The sequence below is a fragment of the Microcebus murinus genome, chromosome 10 (genome assembly GCF_040939455.1).
Source record: "Microcebus murinus isolate Inina chromosome 10, M.murinus_Inina_mat1.0, whole genome shotgun sequence".
NCBI classification, from domain to species: Eukaryota; Metazoa; Chordata; class Mammalia; order Primates; family Cheirogaleidae; genus Microcebus; species Microcebus murinus.
Window position 1 is genome coordinate 6,079,650 of NC_134113.1, and position 24,115 is coordinate 6,103,764.

The 24,115-nt window shown below is 50.7% G+C and overlaps 1 protein-coding gene and 1 non-coding gene across 3 annotated transcripts in view; one reads left to right on the forward strand and one right to left on the reverse strand.

The window, feature by feature from the left end:
• Positions 1–2,194: 2,194 nt before the first annotated feature.
• LOC142873536 (U6 spliceosomal RNA) lies at positions 2,195–2,300 on the reverse strand. The gene has a single exon (XR_012921553.1). It is a non-coding gene; the product is annotated as a U6 spliceosomal RNA (small nuclear RNA).
• A 962-nt stretch (positions 2,301–3,262) lies between these two features.
• Positions 3,263–24,115, forward strand: part of TTLL1 (TTL family tubulin polyglutamylase complex subunit L1) — a 36,920-nt gene continuing 16,067 nt past the window's right edge. The window contains exons 1-4 of one of the 2 annotated variants that reach the window (XM_076006934.1): positions 3,263–3,416; positions 16,426–16,542; positions 22,380–22,588; positions 23,181–23,361. In XM_076006934.1, coding sequence (XP_075863049.1) covers positions 16,430–16,542; positions 22,380–22,588; positions 23,181–23,361 — 503 coding nt within the window. In that variant the 5' untranslated portion in view covers positions 3,263–3,416; positions 16,426–16,429. Of the gene's footprint in view, positions 3,417–3,487; positions 3,637–16,425; positions 16,543–22,379; positions 22,589–23,180; positions 23,362–24,115 lie in introns of those variants that run through there. The other variant, XM_012741924.3, reaches the window with a different exon arrangement.

The following is a 24,115-nucleotide window of genomic DNA, read 5'->3' on the forward strand; positions in this document are numbered from 1 at the left end:
AGGTTACATATATTGACCATGCCCCCCCCATTTTTTGCCCATTTTTGTATGATATTTTGTTCTTACTCATTTGTGTGAACTATGTATATTGTGGATATTAATGCTTTGCCATATATCATGAACATATTTTTTTTTTCTTTTTCTTGTTCTGTGTTGCAGGCTAGAGTGCAATGGCATGATCGTAGCTCACTGCAACCTCAAACTTAACCAATCCTGTGGCTCAGCCTCTAAAGTAGCTAGTACTACATGCAAGCACCACCATGACTGGCTAATTTTTAAATTTTTTGTAGAGATGAAGTCTCACTATTGTCCATGCTGGTCTAGATCTCTTTTTTTTTTTTTTTTTGAGACAGAGTCTCGCTTTGTTGCCCGGGCTAGAGTGAGTGCCGTGGCGTCAGCCTAGCTCACAGCAACCTCAAACTCCTGGGCTCAAGCGATCCTTCTGCCTCAGCCTCCCAGGTAGCTGGGACTACAGGCATGTGCCACCATGCCCGGCTAATTTTTTATATATATATATCAGTTGGCCAATTAATTTCTTTCTATTTTATAGTAGAGACGGGGTCTCGCTCAGGCTGGTTTTGAACTCCTGACCTTGAGCAATCCGCCCGCCTCGGCCTCCCAAGAGCTAGGATTACAGGCGTGAGCCACAGCGCCCAGCCCTGGTCTAGATCTCTTGGCCTCAAGCGATCATCGCACCTCGGCCTTCCAAAGTGCTAGGATGACAGGTGTGAGCCACCGCACCTGACCAGAAATTATAATTAATAGGCTGAGTTTGACCACACTCAAACAGCTAGATTCTATCAGAGTAAGGGCGTAGACCCTTTTGTTTCTCTCTCTTTTTTAAAATTAAATATGGGAGGTCCTTGCGTGCGAGAGTGGCCACTGCGTTGGTGCTCTAGGGCTTGGACCCTGGCTAGCCAGAAAATAAACCTCCTCTTGTGTGATTGCATCCTCGATGTCTCTGCTTTTCTGTCCGGTGGGCCTGTGGAAGGTCGGTCCCTAACAAGGGGTTACAGGTAAAGCCATCAATCAATACGTGGAAGGCATACATTGGTTTGGCCCCAAAAGGTGGGACATCTCAAAGAGGGGGTTTACAGGTTATAGGTGGGTTTAAAGATTCTTTGGCTTGGCCGGGCGCGGTGGCTCACGCCTGTAATCCTAGCACTCGGGGAGGCTGAGGCAGGTGGATTGCTCGAGGTCAGGAGTTCAAAATTAGTCTGAGCAAGAGCAAGACCCTGTATAATAGAGAAAATTAGCCGGGCATGGTGGCGCATGCCTGTAGTCCCAGCTACTAGGGAGTTTGAGGTTGCTGTGAGCTAGGCTGACGCCAGGGCACTCACTCTAGCCTGGGCAATAAAGTGAGACTCTGTCTCAAACAAACAAACAAACAAACAAAAAAAGATTATTTGGCTTGTAATTGGTTAAAGACATGAAGCTTGTCTAAAAGCTTGGAATGTTTTAATATAAGGGGCTGTTATCAGAGAGAAGCCAGGAGACATAGCTTTGTAGTGTAAATTGAGGACCTGCAGGATTGTTTTGGATACCTTTTTTTTTTTTTTTTTTTTTGAGACAGAGTCTCGCTTTGTTGCCTAGGCTAGAGTGAGTGCCATGGCGTCAGCCTAGCTCACAGCAACCTCAGACTCCTGGGCTCAAGCGATCCTTCTGTCTCAGCCTCCCAAGTAGCTGGGACTACAGGCATGAGCCACCATGCCCGGCTAATTTTTTCTATATATATATTAGTTGGCCAATTAGTTTCTTTCTATGTATAGTAGAGACGGGGTCTCGCAAAAAAAATAAATAAATAAAAAAATAAAATTAAATTAAATATGGGCCGGGCGTGGTGGCTCATGCCTGTAATCCTAGCACTCTGGGAGGCCGAGGCAGGTGGATTGCTCAGGGTCAGGAGTTCAAAACCAGCCTGAGCAAAAGTGAGACCCCGTCTCTACTATAAATAGAAAGAAATTAATTGGCCAACTAATATATATAGAAAAAATTAGCTGGGCATGGTGGTGCATGCCTGTAGTCCCAGCTACTCGGGAGGCTGAGGCAGCAGGATTGCTTGAGCCCAGTAGTTTGAGGTTGCTGTGAGCTAGGCTGAAGCCATGGCATTCACTCTAGGCTGGGCAACAAAGTGAGATTCTGCCTCAAAAATAAATAATTAAATAAATAAATAAAAAACAAAAATAAAATAAAATAAAATATAGAACGCTTCACAAATTTGTGTGTCATCCTTTTGCAGGGGCAATGCTAACGTCTCTGCATCGTTTCAGTTTTAGCATATATGCTGTGAAAGAGAGCATTTTTTTCTTTCACACTGCCTCTAAAGTGCACTTTTATAGCTTGGAGATGTCTGGGATACATGTTCTGTTATTATTAATTAATTAAACAAGTATTTGAATGAGGATCATGTGTTATGCCAAGCACATTGCTTTTTTTCTTTTAGAGACAGGGTCTCTTACACATCATGAGCTGTGAAAAAGAAAATTATAAATAATCATCATAATAAAAAGACACAGGGTCTCACTATTTTGCTCAGGCTGAACTAGAACTCCTGGGCTCATGCCATCTTCCTGGCTCACCCTCCCAAGTAAGTTGGGACTACGAACCACACCACCACACCGGCTTCCTTTTATTTTTTTTTTCTTTTTCCTTGTTAGTCTTATAGATGAAATCCTTTTATTTTTTAGAATAATCCTCACAACAACCCTTTAATGTAGGTGTTGTTATCCCCAATTTACAGACAAGAAAACTGAGGTTCAGAGAAGTCAAGTGACCTGCCTAAAGCCACAAAGCAAGTCGATTATGGGAGCTGGGATTCAGATCCAAGTCTGATTTCAGTTTTAAACTCATGGCTGGGCCAGTCACCCTCCTCAACAGAAGGAGTTTACAGTATATTTTGAGGACCCCTTCACGAATGAGGTTACCTTTGAGCGGGCCATTTATTGATTCCTACAGGTTGAGCGTAAGATCCTACTATTCTTAGGACAACCTTATGAGGTAGGTGCTACCAACAGCACGGATTTTCCAACAGCGGACTTAATACAAGGTCCTCAGCATCACACCGCTCTACCTCCCGCCTGCTAGACTCGATGCCGCGCCCCAGACCCCGCTCAATCTCATTTCTGGGCCCAGAAGGCTGGGGGGCGCACAGCAGCCCTGCGTTTCCTGGTACTTAAGCCGGGGGCACAGCTGGTTCCCGGGATAGGGATCATAGAGACCCGGAAAGCCTGACCCCGGAAATAGTCGCGGTTCCGGCAGTCGCGTCTTCGGTTGCCAGGACGCCGCCCCGGAAGTAGAGCGCGCGGGCCGTTCGGCCAAGCCGCGGGCGGCGTCCCCCGGCGAGCGCCGGAGTGGGGGCGGGGGCGGGGCCGGCGCGCGGCGCGAGGCGGCCGCCAACGCGCTCCGGGAGCCCGCAGGTGAGGCCCTGCCGCCGCGCCCCGGCCCGAGGGTGTGGCCGTGCGCGTGCGGGCGAGTGCGCATGCGTGAGGGAGTGTGCGCGGCTGTGTCTACGCGGCTGCGACCGTGGGGTTTAGATGCTGCTCGTCGGATCCGCGTCTTCCAGGAAGCCTGGGCTGACCATTGTGCTCCTCTACCTCCTCTGAGTTCCGATGCCTTACCTTGTGCCGTCCGATTATTGTAATTGCATTATTATTTTTATTATTGGTTATCCCAGGCTTTCATTATTCCTAGACTCTTCCGATTGCTTTGCAATCCGTGTTGTTTCTGTTGGCATCTTTTGCAGGGCGCCCTATACCTGTGGAGAGAACTCAGGGCAGGAGACAGGAGCTTGTGGGTGGCTGGACCAAGACATTTCCGCTCCCTGTTTCCCTGGGCGGGGGAACCAGGGCGGGGCCGGTCACCCACTCCGTGCAGTAGCTGGGGCTTTATTGGCGATTAATTCTAGAAGTGAAAGCATCTTATGATAATAATATATCATAAGTATGTTGTATATATTATAATATAATAAATAAGCCTTTTTGGCATTCACTAAGAGGATTCTTTGTTCAGGAAACATCTAATGAGCACATTATGGGACTGGGTTGTCGCAGTACAGAAAGGGGGCCCTGCCCTGAATTACAGACATAGGTAGGCAGCCTCTGTGGAGCATGGCACTGTCCCCCAGTGGGAGGGTGGAGATGGACAGTGACCGGATAGCTGTGAACAAATGCACTGTGCCGTGTGAAGTCATCGTTTACATTGTTATTTATTATTTTCCTTAAAGATGGTTCTTTTTTCCCTTCTAAAGAAGACTTGTAGGAAAACAATCCAGATGCCCCAGAATCCTAGCCTAGGTGGGACTTCGTGGAAACTTGTAGTGATCAAAATGTCTGGGGTAGCAGGTATGGGAGGTAGAGAGGACTCCCATTTTCTTTTTTGTTATTTTAGAGACAAGGTCTCTCTCTGTAGTCCAGGCTGGAGTGCAGTGGTGCAATCATAGCTCACTGCAGCCTCAAACTCCTAGGCTCAAGTGATCCTCCAGCCTTGGCCTCCCCTGTAGGTAATGCCATAGGCGTGGGCCACCACACCCAGCTAATTAAAATTTTTTTTTTTGTAGAGACGGGGTCTCAATATGTTGCTCAGGCTGGTCTAGAACTTCTAGGCTCAGGCAATCCTCCCCCCTGGGTCTCTCAAAGTGCTGGGGTCAGAGGTGTGAACCACTGCACCAGCTAGGACTCCCATTTTCTGATGGCTAGAGCAAGAAGGGCGACATGATTCTTGCGAATGTAAGTTCTTGGCCTCGACTTGCTGTTTCTCCTAAAAGGTTGGCCTGGCTTTTGTGTGGCGATAGTAATAACTGTGGGAAGCAAAAGGCCTCCTGGCAAAGCATCTGTCCTCCAGGGCCGTAGGCCTGCTCCGGCAGGCACATGTTCCCACACTGCATGGAAATCAGCTCAACTCCCAGCCTGATGCTTATGCTCCTGGTAAACCAGTGGAAGTCTTTACGGATGGCTGTTTGGGAGTCTCTCTCCTTTGTGGGGCTCTCAGCCTGTGTAGGGCTGGACTGCACCTGATTCACTGCTTGGCACAGATAGCACTTGTTTGATCATGTGTGGAAAGCATTCATTTATTTATTTTTGTCAATTCATCAAATATTTATTGAGCACCTGCTACTGCTGGACATTGTACTAGGTGCTGGAGATTCAACAGGAGGTAAGGCAGAGCAATATTCTTGCTCTCATGATGCTGATATGTCTGTGTAGAAGACAGATAATCACCAAGGAACAAATACTTGAACTAGACCAATTCTTTTCAAACTTGAGCATGGGTAAGAATCACCCAAGAGCTCAAGACAGCCTCCTGGGCCCCAGGCCCAGAGAGTCTGAGTCAGTATCTCCTTGGATGGGTGGGAGCTCAAGAACCTATTTCTTACAAGCTCCAGGTGGGCCGTGCTTTGAGGAGCGCTGGATAAACAATTGTGTACAACCTGAGTGCCACAGAGAAAACAAAGTGTGGTAGGGTTGGGAGGTTGAGACTGGGTGGTCAGGGAAAGCCACTCCGAGCAGTTGACCTTTGAGAAGGGGCCAGATTTGGGGGAAGAGCAAAGGCTTGGGACAGCATGCAGCTTGGTGGGCGTGAAGAGCTAAAAGAAGGCCAGCTAGAGGGGGTGGTTGGTGACAAGGGTGTTGGGGGGCAAGGCCTGAGAGGCGACAAGGGCCCAGATCTTGCACAGCTTGCCTCGTGGGTGCTGGAGGACTGCTAGTTTTTTTTTTTGTTTGTTTTGTTTTTTGAGACAGCGTCTCGCTTTGTTGCCCAGGCTAGAGTGAGTGCTGTGGCGTCAGCCTAGCTCACAGCAACCTCAATCTCCTGGGCTCAAGTGATCCTCCTGCCTCAGCCCCCCGAGTAGCTGGGACTACAGGCATGTGCCACCATGCCTGGCTAATTTTTTCTATAGATATTAGTTGGCCAATTAATTTCTTTCTATTTATAGTAGAGACGGGGTCTTGCTCTTGCTCAGAGCTGGTTTCAAACTCCTGATCTTGAGCAGTCCGCCCGCCTCGGCCTCCCGCCCGCCTCGGCCTCCCGGAGTGCTAGGATTATAGGCATGAGCCACTTAACCTTTGCACCTCTGCTTCCTCCTCCGTGAGGTGGGGCGATGATGATGATGGTGACAGTGAGTGTGTTTGAGTGCTTGCTGTGTGCTGGGCACTGATCAGTGCTATTCCTGTGTACACTCGCCCCATGGAGGGGCTAGACTCTGCTGTTATCCCCACTTTACAGATTAGGAAATAGAGGCTCAGAGAGGTTAAGTAACTTGCCCAAAGTCACACGGCTGGTGAGTGCTGGCGCTAGGCCTCAAACCCAAGCTGTGGAGCCCATGCTCTACCATGGTCCTGCCTCTGTGACACTGTCACGCTCCAGCCTCAATGGGGGGGAGGGGGAGTGAGGAGGGAGCAGGCTCACTGCTCTGTCGGGCTGCCCACAGTGGAGCTGTTGCCAGTCCCTGGAGCAGGCACCTCCGGTCATGAAAGGCCTCAAAGCTCTTAGCGCCCCCTGGCTTTCAAGCCTGATTTTGCACTGAACCCCTTCTGAACAAATGGTGCATAGAAGCATAACAAAGTGCACTGGTTTTTTTGTTTAAAATACTACTCTTCCTTTTGCCATCATCTAGGTGGAAGTCAGTGGCGTGAGACCACCCAGTAAGACTTTTAGCTACAGCATGTGAACTGTGCAGCCTGGATGGTTGTGGCGTGGGGGACAGTCCCCAGCAGCCTTCTCTGGTCAGAGCTGGGGTGGGAGCCTAGAGTCCTGGCTGCCCGAGCAGTGTGAAAACCAGACTTTTCAGAGGACACTGAGGTCCTGAGTCCTCCTGGACCTAGTTTAGAGTCCCGCAGTGCTGTCGGCAGGCCTGGGACCACGGCACTCAGTCTGAACCGAGCACCCCCACTGTCCCGGCCCGAGAGACCTTCTGTTACTCGCGGGGGGTGAGGGGGACCGTGCCTGAAAGAGATGGGCGAGAGAAAGGAACGAGACCAAGCAAATGGTTGTCAAGGTCTACTTTACTTAGATTTTCTGCTGGTTTTATAATCATACAGAAACAAGGAAGTATGGACAGAAAAATAGAGTGGGGGGATGATGAGGCTCGGGTTTGGGTCAATCAGCCCCAATTAGCATCTTATCGGCATCAAAGCTGTTTGTAACTGATCACTCAACCTCAGCCGGGCGGGAGCAAGCACGTCATGGAGTGCATTCTTCTCGGAGCTATAGCTGGAGGGTTGGGTGCTTATTTTCGTCCTGGGAATTTTCCAGGGCGAGGCCCGTGCGTAGGACAAGTCCTTGGGGTGTTGAGGGTCTTAGTCTCTAACATCTCCCCCTCTTTTTATTAATATGAGGGAGATTTACACAGGTTGGTGGAGAGCCTGTCTTAGGCTACGCGATGGGCTTCCGCGACCAGCACCCCAAACAAGATCGTGTGATCAGTGTGGAGGTGAGGCCTCTGTCTTAGGCTATGTAGGTGGCATCCAGCTCCGGCACTTCTAATGATGAAGTGTGCCCCCGGGCATGGACCTACAATATTCCCGTCATGGAGTCACCTCACTGCTGGCGGGGTGTGCACCTGGTACGCGGCATCGCGATAATCCCGTCATGGGCGTCTCCACAGCCTTTGGAACCAACTGCGTTCCATGTCTGAGGCAAGGTTTGAAAAATTTAGACCCTCTGTGGCTGAATGGGGAGACTCTGTATGGAGGTCCTCTCTGAAGCCTCTTTGTTCCAGCCGTTGGTAAAACACGGAGACCGATTTTTGTGTGGCTGCGTCTACCTGTGACTTGACAAAGTTGGTTAGTTTTTTGAATGCCCAAGGCCCAAAGGTGAGAAGCAACAAAAAACCTACAAACGGCCCCGAGACACTGGGAAGCAATGTGGATAACCAGGGGGATGTGGAAAACCAATTTTGATACGATACCTCACTTTGTTCCCTCTGTTTCTTTCTATTTTCAAGGCTTTGGCTAACTTTTTCAATACTATCTTCTACCAGGCCTGTTTTGTCTGCGTAGAAGCAGCATTCTTCTTTAAGTGCTGCGCACAAACCTCCCTGTTGGAGGAACACTAAGTCTAGGCCTCTTCTATTTTGCAACACTACCTCAGAGAGTGAAGTGAGGGATTCTTTGAGATATGTTAGGCCCTGCTGTAGCTCTTGGAGATCATTATCGATGGCCACAGAGAGCTGCAGGTACTGTTGATTGGAGGTGATCAGAGAGGCTATGCCTGTTCCAGCCCCTGTGGCACCAAGGCCCAAAACAACTGCGAGTGTTATGGCCGTGATGGGCTCTCTCTTTACCCGGGGCATTGTGGTGCCTCGCTCCCAAAACTGAAGTAACTCATCAGCAGGATGTACAGTGAGTCTGGGGAAAAGCATGACTAACACACAATATTCTCTATGCTCAAGAAACGTTGCAGTGACTACATACGGGGTAAGGCCGGAGGGACAAGCAAAATAAGAGGTGTTAGATGCCTGAATATACTGAAAGGTGGAGTTGACAGTAATTGACTGATTACATATTTTTTCTAAGGGTGCGGGAGGGAGCATTCTTGGGCTAAGAAGGCAAAGGCCTAGGCCTGTGACTTGGCTGAGCGTCAGGCCATCATGGGTCTCTAGACCCCATCTGAGTCTGCTGGTGTCATTAGTAAATAATGGCTCACCAAAAGTAGCGACGCCTTCATAGAAGGGAGGCCGGGGGGAGTAGCATACCCAACACTCTTGATATTCTGAATTATTGGCCTCTCGGATGGTCCTGACAGAGGCGTTGACTAAGGAGAGAATTAGTTCTGCCGAGGAAGGGGGCTCCTCGGGTAGGGTAGGTCGGTATAGGGAGGTGCTGAACGGAGAAGGGGACACAGTTGGGGAGGAGGGTAGGCCCCTGGAGGGATCGCGAGGCCGTGGTAGGTGTAGGTTGTTATTAGGGCCTATTGCGACTGTGGGACCTCTGGGGAGGCTTTTGATTAACTTGATTTTAAATGTGAGACCAATATCTCTCCCAGATATGTAGAGTCTGAGCCCCCATTCGAATCCCCTGGACTGGTCCCAAGGGACCTTTTTTCCAGCTTCGGTGAACGAAATCAACAGGGGGTTGCACCACTGGTTGCTACACTCCTTCTTAAAGGGGACCGGACCGCTGTTGAGGTGGTATGGGGAATGGGATTTTCTTTTGACTGTTATATAGTCCCAGGAGGAGGAGGGGCTCCAGTAGGTATCGCCCGTAGTCTCACAGCCCCAGGAGGCACAAAAGAAGTCAGTGGCATAGCCACATGCTTCAGCAAGAGAACGGTCTCGATGAGCCCCAGGGCAAACATATATAGGGGCCATGGTTAGATAAGTCCTTCGAACCCCAGAGCTACAGCCTGGCCGAGAACTGGTGTCTCGTTCTCCCATGTTAATGGGTTTTACCTGTGGTGCAAAATGTGAGGGCGTGCCCCAATAGTCATGGGCTCCAAGGGCCAACACGCATAGGTCGACTTCTAGTGGATCCCATGGTGTAGTGGCGGAGAGGTGCGAGGAGGAATTGGCAACGTCTCCTGCCTCATTAATTATTTGCCATGTATAGTTGTAGACCTGGTGGATGTTGGCTGCGGCGGTGTTCTTGACCGTGGCCAGAACTAGGCACAGGAGGGTCAGCGTCTTCTCTCGGGGAGTCATTTTTCTGGACGAGAACAGAATCAAGAATTCTTCTCAGGGGGTTCCCTGGGTGGATTATATAACTTAATCATTCTCTCAGGTAGCTATCTGGCGTTTTCTGTCTGGGTATCATAGATACAGGCATGTCCTTTTCCCCATATGAGGACAGGGTCAGGCCCCAGCCATTTGCCTGTAAGCGGCTCCTTCCATAAGGCCTGTGCATAAGTATCGGTGGTGGATGGGTGCCAAAGGCGGTCTGCGGCTGTTTTACCGGCAGTGTCAAAGGTGAGAAAATTTAAAATGAACAGGGCATGATTAAGCAGGGTTTTGGAATTACCTGTCAAGGGGTATAAAATTCCTCCTCCCGATTGTAGTTTGGAGAGTGTATTTTTTAACGTCTGATGAGCTCTCTCTACAATACCTTGGCCCTGAGGGTTGTAAGGAATGCCTGTAACATGCTTAATGCCTAACTGAGCACAAAAACTTTTAAAATTGGAGCTGACATATCCCAGGCCCATTGTCAGTCTTAATAACTTTAGGCTGAGGGAGGGAGGTGAGACAGACTCTTGTTTCTTTGGGAAATATTACAGGTGTCCGATAGAGGAACTGAATTAGTTTATCAGGGGGGTAATGATTATCTAGTTTGCCCTGGAAAGACGTACAGTTAACTGCCCAGTCATCATCAGTTTGTATTAGCCACCGAATTTGGGAAGCATTATAAGGGAGTATTATAATATCTGGATCCTTTCCAAAGAGCTTAAGGGAGTTTTCTCGCCCCAAGCGAATAATCTTAGCTACTAAGTAAGGGTAGGTGGGGAGAACTTTAGGGGAGGAAGCCGATAGGTGAACCCAAAAAAGGGGCTTGCCCTGCCAAAAGAGTCCCATGGGCAAAAAGGGGGTAGGGAGGACAATGAAGTACAAGGGGGAATCGGGGGAGAAATAGCCAATGGCCTGGGCATTTATGGCCTGCTCGACTAAATTAAGCGCTTGCTGCCCTTCTTTAGTTAGGGAGCGGGGAGAGGTTGGATGGGCATCTCCCTGCAGGATGTCAAATAGGGGTTTTAACTGTCCTGTGGTGAGTTTTAAATATGGGCGAAGCCAATTAATGTCGCCTAGAAGGCGCTGAAAATCATTAAGGCATTGAAGAGAGTCTTTTCTGATCTGTGCTTTTTGGGAGAGGACCCTATTGGGGAACAATTCAAAACCTAGGAACAGGTGAGGGGGGCAGACCTGAATCTTTTCAGGGGACAAGCGGAGGCCTCGAGCTTGTAAGGCCGAGACAACCTGCATGGTAACTTGATGTAAGGTTGCCTCGTCGGCTCCGGCAAAAAGAATGTCATCCATATAATAAATTATATATATTTGAGGATGTTGAATTCTAAAAGAATCAATTGTCTGAGCCACATATTTTTGGCAAAGGGTAGGGCTGTTGGCCATGCCTTGAGGCAATACTCACCACTGGAAACGTGGGGAGGGTCCTATACAATTTACTACCGGAAGACTGAAGGCGAAGCGCTTACAGTCATCTGGGTGCAATGGTATGGAGAAAAAGCAGTCTTTCAGGTCAATGACTATCTTATAGTAGCCTCTGGGGATAGCTACTGCGAAGGCAAACCAGGCTGGAGTGCCCCCATGGGAACCATTGTTTGGTTAACAGCCAGTAAGTCTTGTAGCAGCCGCCATTTGCCAGTCCTTTTTTGAATGACAAAAATGGGGGTGTTCCATGGTGAAGTAGAGGGCTCTATGTGTCCGGCAGCTAATTGTTCCTGCACCAACGCTGTAGCTGCAGCTAGCTTGTTAGACGGGAGGGGCCACTGATCGATCCAGACAGGTGAGTCACTTTTCCAAGTGATTTTATCTGCCTGAAGTGCAGGGGGATCAATGGCCCTTACAAAAAATGTTCTTCGAACCCCAGTCCTGATCTGTCTGACTTAGGGAGGGTGGTCAAGGGTGCTCTTAGTCCCTGACCCTCTTTGCCTAAGCCCTGTCCTGGGAGGAATCCCTGTTTAAGCATTTGGCTGGCTACAACTTCAATGGGGCTGCACATAATGACATTCATCTGTGCAAGGATATCATGCCCCCATAAGTTAACAGGCAGGTTTGGGACTACAAAGGGTTGAGTGGTGCCTTTGTTTCCCTCAGAGTCTTCCCATGTCAAAATTTTTGAGCTCTGGAGAGTATCTCTAGACTGTCCTATACCTTGTAAGTTCGTAAGGGAAGGCTGCAGTGGCCATGATTGGGGCCAGGCGTCCTGGGCAATAACTGTGGAATCGGCGCCAGAATCAAGAAGGCCCTCAAAAAGTTTACCATCTAATTTTAGCCCCAGGGTGGGCCGTTCCTTGGTGATAGCTTGGACCCAATAGAGATCAGAAGAGCCAGGGCAGGAAGCACCTCGGTTAGAGGCGATGGCTGGGAAGGATGTATTAAGGGGCAAGGGTAACGCCTGAGCTAAGCGCTGTCCCTTAGAGACACACACAGGGCCGGTAAGCGTGCTGGCTAAGATGTTAATTTCCCCTGTAAAGTCACTATCTACTATGGAGGGGTGGACTATGAGCCCTGCAAGAGTGGAGGAGGCACGGCCCAGAATAAAAAAGAACATATTAGCCGGGGGGGGGGGGTCCAAAGGAGCCAGTGGGCAAAATTTGAACACCATCCTCAGGTCTTAATATTGTGTCGGAGGAGGCACACAAGTCCACTCCTGCGCTCCCTGTGGTTGCTCGGAGGAGTCTAGGGGCTGGGGATCCTCTTGTCGGCTGTTCCCCGAGGCCGACTGAAATTGAATAGGGCGAGGGGCCCGGGGCTGGCCCCTCAGGCCGTTTCCCGAAAGGGGGGGCAAGGGATTTCTGAGGTAATTGGTCTTAGAGCGGCACTGATTGGCCCAATGATTTCCCCTCTTGCAGCGAGGACAGAGGCCTGGCGGCTTAGGAGGGTTAGGGTCGACAGAGGAAGTGGCCAAGGGGCATTGCCTCGCAAAGTGCCCTGGCTGACCGCACTTAAAACAGCCTCTCTGTGCCGCAGTGCCTTGAATGGCAGCCCCGACCGCAAGCTGCACAGCCTGCGACACCTTATGGGCGAAGGGGTCAGCATCATTACACATCCTAATCATGTCATTAAGGTCTTTGTCTTTAAGTTTGCCCCTAAGGATGGCCCTGCAGGTGCTGTTGGCATTTTCATAGGCCAATTGTTTAATAAGTTTATTTTCGCCATCCTCCTGTCCGAGGGTCCTCTCAGCAGATTCTAAAAGCCTACCTACAAATTCACTAAAGCCCTCTTGAGCTCCCTGGGTGATTTTAGTCAGGGGAGTGAGAACAGATCCCGTAGAGGAAAGTGCTCGCCAGGCGCCGAAAGCGGCTGCGGCGGTCTGAGACAAGAGCCCAATCGGGAGTCCCCTTTGGCGCTGTTCAATGGCAAACTTCCCTTGTCCACTAAGTTTTCCAAGGGTCCAAGATGCAGAATTGGGGTTTTTTAAATTATTAGCAGCCGTGGTCTGGCAGCGGTCGAGAAAGTCGGCCTTCCATGAGAGGAACTGCCCGCGAGAAAGGACCGCCTGTACTAGCTTGATCCATTCTCCGGGGAGCAGGTAGCCGCCTCCCCCCAGGCTGCCTCCAGGAGGGAGTAGGTAAAGGGTGCATTGGGCCCATACGTCCTAACGGCAGAGTTCAGTTCTTTTAAGGTTTTGAACTTTAGTCTGCGAAATTCAGTCTCTTCCGGGAGGTCGTCGCTTTCGCTTTCTCTTTCCCTCCCTTCTGTATCCTCATTGTCAGAATCTCGGGGCGGGGACTGGCTCGAAGAAGGGGCGGCAAGGTCTTTAGACTGGGTAACCACCGGGAATGCTAGGGCCTTATGGGGGGATTTTAGGGATTTCTTATTTAAGGTGGCATATGACTGGGCGGTCTCATGATGTGGGTGGCTAATGAAGACCGAATCTTTAAGCGTATCTTGGAGGGAGGACAAGTCTTTGGAAAGCTGGACAAACTCTTTTTGAAGTTGTAAGACATCTTTTAATTGCGTAACCCTTTGACTTAAGTCTTCTTTGGCACGCAAAAGCAAGGGCATTGTAAGGGGAGGCATTAATGAAGGTGCGCAAATTTGGGATGCATAGGGAGGAGGTCTATGGGGTGCCGCGGTAAGAGACGGCCATTCGGAATCGTGATATAGGGCCGCCTCCTCTGCGGGGTCAAGGGACTCTCGGGGGGGTTGTTGTTTGAACACCCGGTAATTAAATGCATGAGGAGCCGTACCCTCAGACAAAGGAGGGTAGAGGGTCTTGGTGCCTGGCCTATTAGTGGGGGGCTCGTCTCTAGATGTCTGGAGCTCAGCCGAGGGGTCTTGAGGGGGCATATTAATACAGACCGAGGGGCAAGGGGAAGGGCATGTTAGTCTCTCAAGATTATTAGGGGGAGTCGACCCTTCGGCCGCCTCTAAAGATGCTCTTGAAGCGGACCGTGACACGGGTCGGAGGCAGAATTCTGCTACGCAGAGCAGCTGCTTTTTATTGGGGTCTGAATCTGCCCCTTCAACAATATCTCAGATTAGTCCCCAGTACGAGAAGACAGATACAGGGACGGCATCTGGGCCCTGATCTAGAAGTAAATTATTCAGATCTCTGCCTACCTTTTGCCATTTGTGTGGGTGAATCTCAGGTCCACCAATAATAAACCAAGGACAAGCACGATCAATGAACACAAAAAACTTTACTAGATCCTTTTTCTTTTTTTTTTTTTTTTTTTTTTTTTTTTTTTTTTTTTTGAGACAGAGTCTCACTTTATTGCCCAGGCTAGAGTGAGTGCCGTAGCGTCAGTCTAGCTCACAGCAACCTCAAACTCCTGGGCTCAAGCAATCCTCCTGCCTCAGCCTCCCAAGTAGCTGGGACTACAGGCATGCGCCACCATGCCCGGCTAATTTTTTTTTTTTTTTTTGTATATATATATTAGTTGGCCAATTAATTTCTTTCTATTTATAGTAGAGACGGGGTCTCACTCTTGCTCAGGCTGGTTTCGAACTCCTGACCTCGAGCAATCCACCCGCCTCGGCCTCCCAGAGAGCTAGGATTACAGGCGTGAGCCACCGCGCCCGGCCTAGATCCTTTTTCTTAACTCTAATTCCTCTCTCTCTGAGTGAGGCCTTAAGATCCTTGATAAAAACGGCCTCTTTAGACAATGAATGGCCCATCTCGATGGGATGACAATGTAAAAATTCTACTCACCAGACCATCGATTCTGTGAGCGGCAGAACGGAGGTCTCTCTAGGGGTTTCTCGGCCGAGGAGCTTGCTCTGGCGTCATCCGACAAAGGTCCGTACCTCGAGTCCCACGTTGGGCGCCACTTGTCCCGGCCCGCAGGACCTTCTATTACTCTGGGGGGGGGTGAGGGGGACCGTGCCTGAAAGAGATGGGCGAGAGAAAGGAACGAGACCAAGCAAATGGTTGTCAAGGTCTACTTTACTTAGACTTTCTGCTGGTTTTATAATCATACAGAAACAAGGAAGTATGAACAGAAAAATAGAGTGGGGTGATGATGAGGCTTGGGTTTGGGTCAATCAGCCCCAATTAGCATCTTATCTGCATCAAAGCTGTTTGTAACTGATCACTCAACCTCAACGGGCGGGCGGGGTCGGGAACAATTGCAGGTAGCACACCCTGGAGCAAACAATTGCAGGTAGCACACCTTGGAGCAAGCACGTCATGGAGTGCATTCTTCTCGGAGCTATAGCTGGAGGGTTGGGTGCTTATTTTCGTCCTGGGAATTTTCCAGGGCGAGGCCCGTGCGTAGGACAAGTCGTTGGGGTGTTGAGGGTCTTAGTCTCTAACACCCCACGGCCAGGCACGGAGCTGGGCTCTGGGCATGTAGCAGCAGAGCCGAGGCCAGCTCCTGGCCTCCAGCTGGGACAGCAGGTGCAAGCTGCAGAACTGCGGGGGTGCAGAGGGGCCAGGTGGTCTGGAGGGGCGGGAGGCTTTGCGGAGGAAGTGACGTTCATTGGTGTGGGCAGGTGAGTGGGAGAGAGCAAGGGCGGAGGGACATAGGCAGAGGGCCCCGCACATGCAAGGCCCTGGGCTTGGGGAGAGGGCGGGCAGAGAAGTCCACTGTGGCAGGAACAGAGCGGGAAGGAGGCGGCACAGGGTGGATCTGGAGAAGCAGGAGAAGGCCAGGGTCTGTGTGTTTTAAGGACACGGGAGCCATGGAGGGTGTTCAGTGGGAGGCATTTGGTCACATAGACATGTAAGGTCACACTGCAATTACAGGCCATGCCTGGGGATGGGGAAGGACATGCCACCCCCATTCACACTTCCGAAGTGAGCTAAAGGGCCCCCCTCAGGGCAACCTTCCCCCCTCACCCTGAGCAGGGCCCACCCTCCCACCGGGCTGGCACAGCCCTGTGTGCCTCTCCTTTGTGGTTCTTGGTGCGTTTGCATTTGAACGCTTGGTGATTATTTAATGGTGGCCTTTATCTCCCACTAGACTGGGGTTTCTCAGCCGGTTTATCAGCCCCAAATGACACAAGTTGACATTTGGGGCTGCATAGTTTGCTGTGAGGGACCATCTGTGTGTTGTCAGAAGCCGAACAGCATCCCTGGCCCCCATCCGCTAGATGCCAGAGGCATTCCCCTCCCAGCTGCGACAGCCAGTGTGTCTCTAGACAATGCTAAATGTCTTGGGGGACAGAATTGCCTCTGGTTGAGAGCTGCTGGGGTGAGGGTGAGCTTGGGGTGGGGACTAAGCTCGTTTCCTGTGGCGTTCAGTGGATTCCTTTGGCTTGAGGGGCAGTTAGTCGATGTTGAAGTTTCATAGCTCTAACCACTTGATCTCTTCTAGGATTATGGCAGGAAAAGTGAAATGGGTCACTGATATCGAGAAGTCGGTGTTGATCAATAACTTTGAAAAGAGAGGATGGGTCCAAGTGACGGAAAATGAAGACTGGAATTTCTACTGGTGAGTATGAAAGGCAGGGCTCTATGGCTTTTCTGAAGCCGACTCAGTGTTACCGGTCTGGCACCGCGGATACAGAGCGTGCCTCGTGAAGCGCCGTGTCACCAGAGGGCGCTGTGGTGGCGTCGTGCTGTCTCCCAGCACACGATTTTCATGCGGGCACGTCACGAGTGCACATTGTGTGGGGTATCCCGCACCCGCTGCCTGTCAGCCTGGGACGTGAAGTCCAAGCTGTCTCCGCACAGCCAAGCGTGTTGACGCTGTGGGGAGGCCGGGCGCGGTGGCTCACGCCTGTAATCCTAGCACTCTGGGAGGCCGAGGTGGGTGGATTGCTTGAGGTCAGGAGTTCGAGACCAGCTTGAGCAAGAGCGAGATCCCATCTCTACTAAAAAAAAAAATAGAAAGAAATTAATTGGCCAACTAAAAATATATAGAGAAAAAATTAGGCCGGGCGTGGTAGCTCACGCCTGTAATCCTAGCATTCTGGGAGGCCGAGGCAGGTGGATTGCTCAAGGTCTGGAGTTCAAAACCAGCCTGAGCAAGAGCGAGACCCCGTCTCTACTATAAATACAAACAAATTAATTGGCCAACTAAACATATGTATATGTGTGTGTGTGTATATATATATATATGTATTTATATAAAATTAGCCGGGCATGGTGGCACATGCCTGTAGTCCCAGCTACTCCAGAGGCTGAGGCAGGATGATCGCTTGAGCCCAGGAATTTGAGGTTGCTGTGAGCTAGGCTGATGCCACAGCACTCTAGCCCAGGCAACAGAGTGAGATTCTGTCTCAAAAAATAAATAAATAAATAACACTGGGGAATCTGGGTGAGAAACAGGAGCCCCAGTGCCTGCCATCCAGCCAGCGAGTGTTCCAGTCCGTGCCTGGAGGGACGGGGAGAGCGTGCAGGGAGAGGGCTGGGGCCCTGCCTTTGCTCCTCTGGTGTGCTAAGAGGGTGCTAGTTGGACTGATCAACAAGCAATACCCACAGTGGAAGAGTGAGACTAGGAAAAGACAGCAGCCTGGCACCGACTGTGGGCGCGCTGTGCCCGGACGGGAGCTTGAGATGCGTCCTGGACTCCTCTCTCTGCCTCTCCCAACTCATGGGATGAGCGCTGTGTCCTCCTCTACTCTCCTCTTTTCTTCTTCTACGGTGGCCTCGGTGTGGGCCTGGTCTGCTCCCTCCCTAGGTTGACAGCAATGGCTTCTGAGCCTGCTTCCTGCCGCGGGCAGCCTCCCCGCTCTGGCTCTGGCGGGCACACACGGGAAAGGCAGCTACATCTGGCCGTCGCGTTCTGCAGCTCCGGGTCTGGAGTGTTGCAGTGATTCCTCAGGTGTTGGGGGCTGGGAAGGGAATACACTAGGGCCGATGGGGCTTTTCCGCCCTACACAGCTCCTGGCTGCTGCCTTGAGAGATGTTACTGGGCCTCTCTCAGCCACTTCCCTTCCCCTCCACCCCGCCCCAAGTGCAGGAGGCTGCACATCTTTTTTTTTTTTTTTTTTTTTTTTTTTTTGAGACAGAGTCTCGCTTTGTTGCCCAGGCTAGAGTGAGTGCCGTGGCGACAGCCTAGCTCACAGCAACCTCAAACTCCTGGGCTCGAGTGATCCTTCTGCCTCAGCCTCCCGGGTAGCTGGGACTACAGGCATGCGCCACCATGCCCGGCTAATTTTTTATATATATATATCAGTTGGCCAATTAATTTCTTTCTATTTATAGTAGAGACGGGGTCTCGCTCTTGCTCAGGCTGGTTTTGAACTCCTGACCTTGAGCAATCCGCCCGCCTCGGCCTCCCAAGAGCTAGGATTACAGGCGTGAGCCACAGCGCCCGGCCTGCACATCTTTTTGTTTTTGTTTTTGAGACAAGGTCTCACTCTGTTGTCCAGGCTGGAGTACAGTGTCATCACCATGGCTCATTGTAACCTCCAACTCCTGGGCTCAAGCGATCCTCCTGCCTCAGCCACCCAAGTAGATGAGACTATAGGTGTGTGCCACCACGCCTGGCCACTTTTTCTATATTTTGTAGAAACAGCGTCTCATTATGTTACTCAGGCTGGTCTCAAACTCCTGGCCTCAAGCAGTCTTCCCATCTTGGCCTCCCAGAGTGCTAGGATTACAGACTTGAGCCACCGCACCCAGCCTGTGTGTCTTTCTTTGTTTACCTGCTAAGACATGTCTTTGTACATGGTGTAATTCTGCCTGCCCCATTCCCAACATACGTGCGTGCGCACATACACACGCACACACACGGCAAACCCCAACCCATCATCAGAGACAGCGCGTCCAGGGTTAGAAGCCCAGACTCTGGAGCCAGATCCTGCCTCAGTTCACATCTTGGCTTCTCTGCATGCCTGGCACGTAGTAGGTGCTCTGTAAGTGTGCGCTGTCACCATCCCCTGTGCACCAGTGGGAGGGCTGCCTGCTCTGGGAGCCGCCCCTCCTCTCAGGCTCCCAGGTGGCATCATTAGTTGCCGTGGCAGCAGACGCTGTGTGCTACAGTCTCCCACCCGTCCCCTCTTCACATTATACTGAGAACCCTTGAGAGGGAGGGTCTTGCCTGGCTTATTTCAGCGTCTCCAGAGCCTGGCATGGGCCTGGGCACACGGTTTACTGGCACCCAGCGCCTCCCTCCACGAGCGAGCACAGGGACGGCCCTTCCTTTGCCCCTAATTACAGTTAAGTCACCTCTATTTTCAACCACGACTTAGTTTGTCTTCAGGAGCGTGGAGTGCAGATAGAGCATTTATAATCATTCGGCACCTGCCTGTGCTTTGGCATTTAGTTTGCATTCTTACCTCGCCCGGGTAAAATGCAGTAATTGATCCAGAGTCCTGTTTTATAGGCGCTCTGAAAGAACAGGCTGAATGAGACAATATTGGAGACACCTTGTAGCCCACAGCTCTGTGCCATGGGCTCAGCCAGTGCTAAGTTCTTTTGGCAGACTCTTAGCAGGTGCTTGCTGCCTGGGCAGGGACCCAGTGACTCCCTTCTTCATGCCAGATGAGAAGCATTTTGGAGCTATTCTTAACAAGAATAACAAAAGAGAGATAATGAGAGAGAGAAGAAGAAAGCTAAGTGGTGTAATAGCTTTGGCTATTTGATATCTTAAGAGCTGCTGTTCTAAGCATTAAGTGTACTGTCAGGTTTTTAAAAATTGGTTAGGATAAAATATTGTAAACAACTAAATGTTAAACAGTAAGGGAAAGGTTAAGTACATTAACTGAGTGGATTATAGTACAGTCATAAAAATAATTATAACAATTATAGCGTAATTTGGAAAATTGTGTAACAGTAAGAAGAAAAACATATTATGACATTGTATTTGTATTCCATTAACAACTGTAAAAACAGCTGGCACGTGGGCTGTAAGTAGAAGGAATGTGAAACATGAAAACAATGACTATGCTAGGGCTGGGTGTATTAGTTATTTATTGCCAAATTAATGCTGTGTAACACATGCTACAAAACTGAAGGGCTTATGACAACCACTTTTTATTGTTCACGAGTTCACAGGTTTGGCTGGGTGGTTCTTTTGGTCTGGCAGGGCTCAGCTGATCTTGTCTAGACTCACTCATGCATCTGCTGTCAGCTGGTGGTCATTGGGGCTTGGCTGGCTGAGATGTCCCTGGCTGGGGAAACAGGGACTTTTTCACTTATCTCTCATGTCTCTCCAGCCAGCCAGCCTGGGCTTGTCCTCATGGTGGGGGCAGGGGTCCAAGAGGAAGAGTGGGAGCTCTCAAGGCCTTTTGAGGCCTAGTCTCAGAATCAGCACACTATCACTTTTGCCACATTATTTTTGGCCAAAGCAAGGCATAAGGTCAGCCAAGATTCAAGGGGTGAGGAAATAATAGACTTTGCCTGCAGATGGGAGTTGCTGCAGAAATTACAAGGGAGACGGAAACAAGAGAGGTGGGGAGTTGGGGCCATTTTTATAATCAATCTACAGAGTAGGTAAATGTTTCACTATTATAAAGGGCATCTTGGAGAAATGACCAATTCCAGGCATAAGGAGGAAACATCCCAGGTGAGCTTGGAATAGCTTATTGTACCTAAAAGCAAGGACGGTATTGACAACTACTGGAGTCACATTAATAGGAGTGAGGAGTCAACTTGAAGAGCTCCTTTTGCCCAAAACAGGGTCAATTTGAACATCAGTAAGAATAATTGCAACAGATTGAAATTCATCATATGTGTTTGAATCTATGAGTTCATACAAATACAAAACCAAAAATTCCCCAAAAACTGCCTACCCGGTTTGTGGCAGATTAAAGATGGCTACAGTTTTTTTGGTTTTTTTGAGACAGAGTTTTGCTCTGTTGCCCAGGCTAGAGAGAGTGCCGTGGCGTCAGCCTAGCTCACAGCAACCTCAAACTCCTGGGCTCAAGCGATCCTGCTGCCTCAGCCTCTCGAGTAGCTGGGACTACAGGCATGCGCCACCATGCCCAGCTAATTTTTTCTATATATATTAGTTGGCCAATTAATTTCTTTCTATTTTTATAGTAGAGACGGGGTCTTGCTCTTGCTCAGGCTGGTTTTGAACTCCTGACCTGGAACAATCCGCTCGCCTCGGCCTCTCAGAGAGCTAGGCGTGAGCCACCGCACCCGGCCTCCGGCTAAGTTTTAAAAAATTTTTTTGTAGAGACAGGGTCTTGCTATGTTGCTCAGGCTAGTTTGGGACTCTTGGGTTCAAGTGATCCTCCTGCCTCCTTGGGATCCTTTTGGCCTCCCAAAGTGCTAGAATTACAGGCGTGAGCCACTGTGCCCAGCCAGGGTACCTTTATTCTAATGATCATGGAATCCAAAGAAACCCTTTGGGTGCCCTGGGTACCCTCTTTTGGGTGGTGTGGTTGAGGGGGACAGAGACCACAGCCAAAAAGCCAGGTGGCAACCTGCTTTGTTTTGTGACTCATTGGCTCCCTGCAGGGCCAGCCTGTCCCTATACTCCTTCCCTGTCCCTCTGTGGGGCTGGTGAGGACAAGGGTATGGCAGGGAGATGGTGGCTTTCTTAGAGGCTTGGAAGGAATCCGTTTCTCTTTCAACTGTGTTGTCTCCATCCCCGGCAAGCTCTTCAAGAACATGAAGCACTGGTTGGGTGCGGTGGCTCACGCCTGTAATCCTAGCACTCTGGGAGGCCGAGGTGGGTGGATTGCTCAAGGTCAGGAGTTTGAAACCAGCCTGAGTGAGACCCCCGTCTCTACTAAAAATAGAAAGAAACTAATTGACCAATTAAAAATATATACAAAAAATTAGCCGGGGATGGTGGCACATGCCTGTAGTCCCAGCTATTCTGGAGGCTGAGGCAAGAGGATCACTTGAGCCCAGGAGTTTGAGGTTGCTGTGAGCTAGGCTGAGCAACAAAGTGAGGCTCTGTCTCAAAAAAAAAAAAAAAAAAAGAACATGAAGCACTGACTCAAAGCCCTTAAATAGCCCCCGTGACTTTGGTTTTAAGGGGTCCTTGACCTTCCTAAATGGGGATGCAAATATTACGTGAGTTTCCTAACTTTAGAGTCCGAAATGGGCCTGTCTTTTCATTCGTTTGTTTCGGTCATTGCGTTACCAGCAATGTTGTCAGTAATCAATAAATATTTATTGAGCCAGACTCAGGGCCAGAGAGTGAAACTGTTCAGGGCACAGGATCAGAACAGCTCCTGCCTGGCACACAGGTCCGGCCAGTCCCAGCAAGCGTTCGTGCTGCCGGGGGCGCTGAGGGCGTGGCGGGCGGGGGCGCTGAGGGCGTGGGCCTCCCGGTCAGCGTCCGAGGGCCGTGACCACGGGCTCTGCCACCACATGGACGTTGCCGCCGGCTTCATCCTGCACACTGTCTGTGCTGTCTTTCAGGATGAGCGTGCAAACCATCCGAAACGTGTTCAGCGTCGAAACCGGATATCGGCTCTCGGATGATCAAATCGTCAACCACTTCCCGAACCACTACGAACTGACCCGCAAGGACCTGATGGTGAAGAATATTAAAAGATACAGGAAGGAGCTAGAGAAAGAAGGCAGCCCGCTGGCAGAAAAAGATGAAAATGGAAAATACCTCTACCTGGGTTGGTGCCCTTTTCTGTGGCCTCAAGTTAGTTGTGAGTGTGTCTGTGCAGGGTGTGGTGTGCACTTGTTTGGTTCCAGGCATCTCCAGAAATTGCGGGCTGGCAGGGGCTCACGTTTAGAATCTGAGTTTCTGTGAGTGCCTTGGGAATTGCCTGGGGACTGTGCTTTGTGGGTGACACTTCCAGAGCTGCACACAAGGGGTCAGCATGCGTCTAGTCATATACAGGGATGGTGTGTCCCTGTCCCATCTGGTGATAAAAGCTGGACTGCTGGTTGGCTCCAGAATCCCTTCATGTACCTGGGAATTATATAACCGACCTCTCTGGGCCTCAGTTTCCTCATCTGCTAAATGGGAATAGCAGTGCCTAGCTCACAGGTGGCTGTGGGGGTTAAATACATCCGGTTTGTAAGGTGCTTACAGCACGCAGAGCTCCACAGAGGTCACTTGCTGGTGTTAGAAGGCCTTGGTCTGTAGATGCGGGGAGGGTGCACGGGGGCCGAGGAGCAGGCCCTGAAAAGGCAGCGCAGTGTCTCTGTTCATGCCGCCGTCGGGCTGGCTGGTCACCAGCGCTGGGCGTCTTTGCCTTTCAGACTTTGTTCCGGTCACCTACATGCTGCCCGCCGACTATAACCTGTTCGTGGAGGAGTTCAGGAAGAGCCCGTCCAGCACCTGGATCATGAAGCCTTGCGGCAAGGCCCAGGGAAAGGGCATCTTCCTCATCAACAAGCTCTCGCAGATCAAAAAGTGGTCTCGGGACAGCAAGACGTCTTCGTGAGTGTGGGGAGCCACCTGCCCGTGGGCTGGGTCCCAGTTAGCGGTTCCGTGACATTCTGCAGTCTTTTGGCCATGAGCTGGGTGGCCCTTGCTCTCAGAGGTGTGCATCACTTGTCACGTGGTGTGGTGGCAGGGCTCTGTGGCTGTAATAGCGTGATTAATCACAGACCCTCCCCAGGCTAGTTGAGAGGGAAGGGGAGTGGGCCACCGGCAGGGGCCTTGCAGGCACTCTGCTCACAAGCTGGCGTGGGACCCGCTCAGTCGTGGGAGTTCTGAGGCAGCAAGGCGTGTGCTCAAGTCCTGGGGGCTCAGGGCCCTGGGGTCCTGGGTTTGAATCCCAGTCTGACACTTACTGGCTCAATACATTTTGCTTTTTAGACTTTCAGTGCATCACATTCTTCATCTGGAGCACATTCTTCATCTTCATCAGGGGCACCTGTTGCACTATCATGGGTTGTGATGGGGTGGGGTGAGCTCACAGGCGTAAAGCATGTGGGGGGGGGGCGGGCACACCCCAGCGAGCAGCAGGTCACCGTCCTAGTGCGCTAGCCTGCAGGTCAGGTCCAGTGTCCTCCTGGGTTTGCTAGCTGCTCTCTGCCCCTGCAGTTTCCTTAGCTGCTTGGAAACATCTGGGTCCACTGGAGCAAAGCCTCGGTGTGAGCCTTTCCGAGCGGGGCAGGTGACTTACCTGTTAGGAATTTCCAGGGTGGCAGGGGACGCCTTCTCATTATGTCATATGTTATACTTTGCT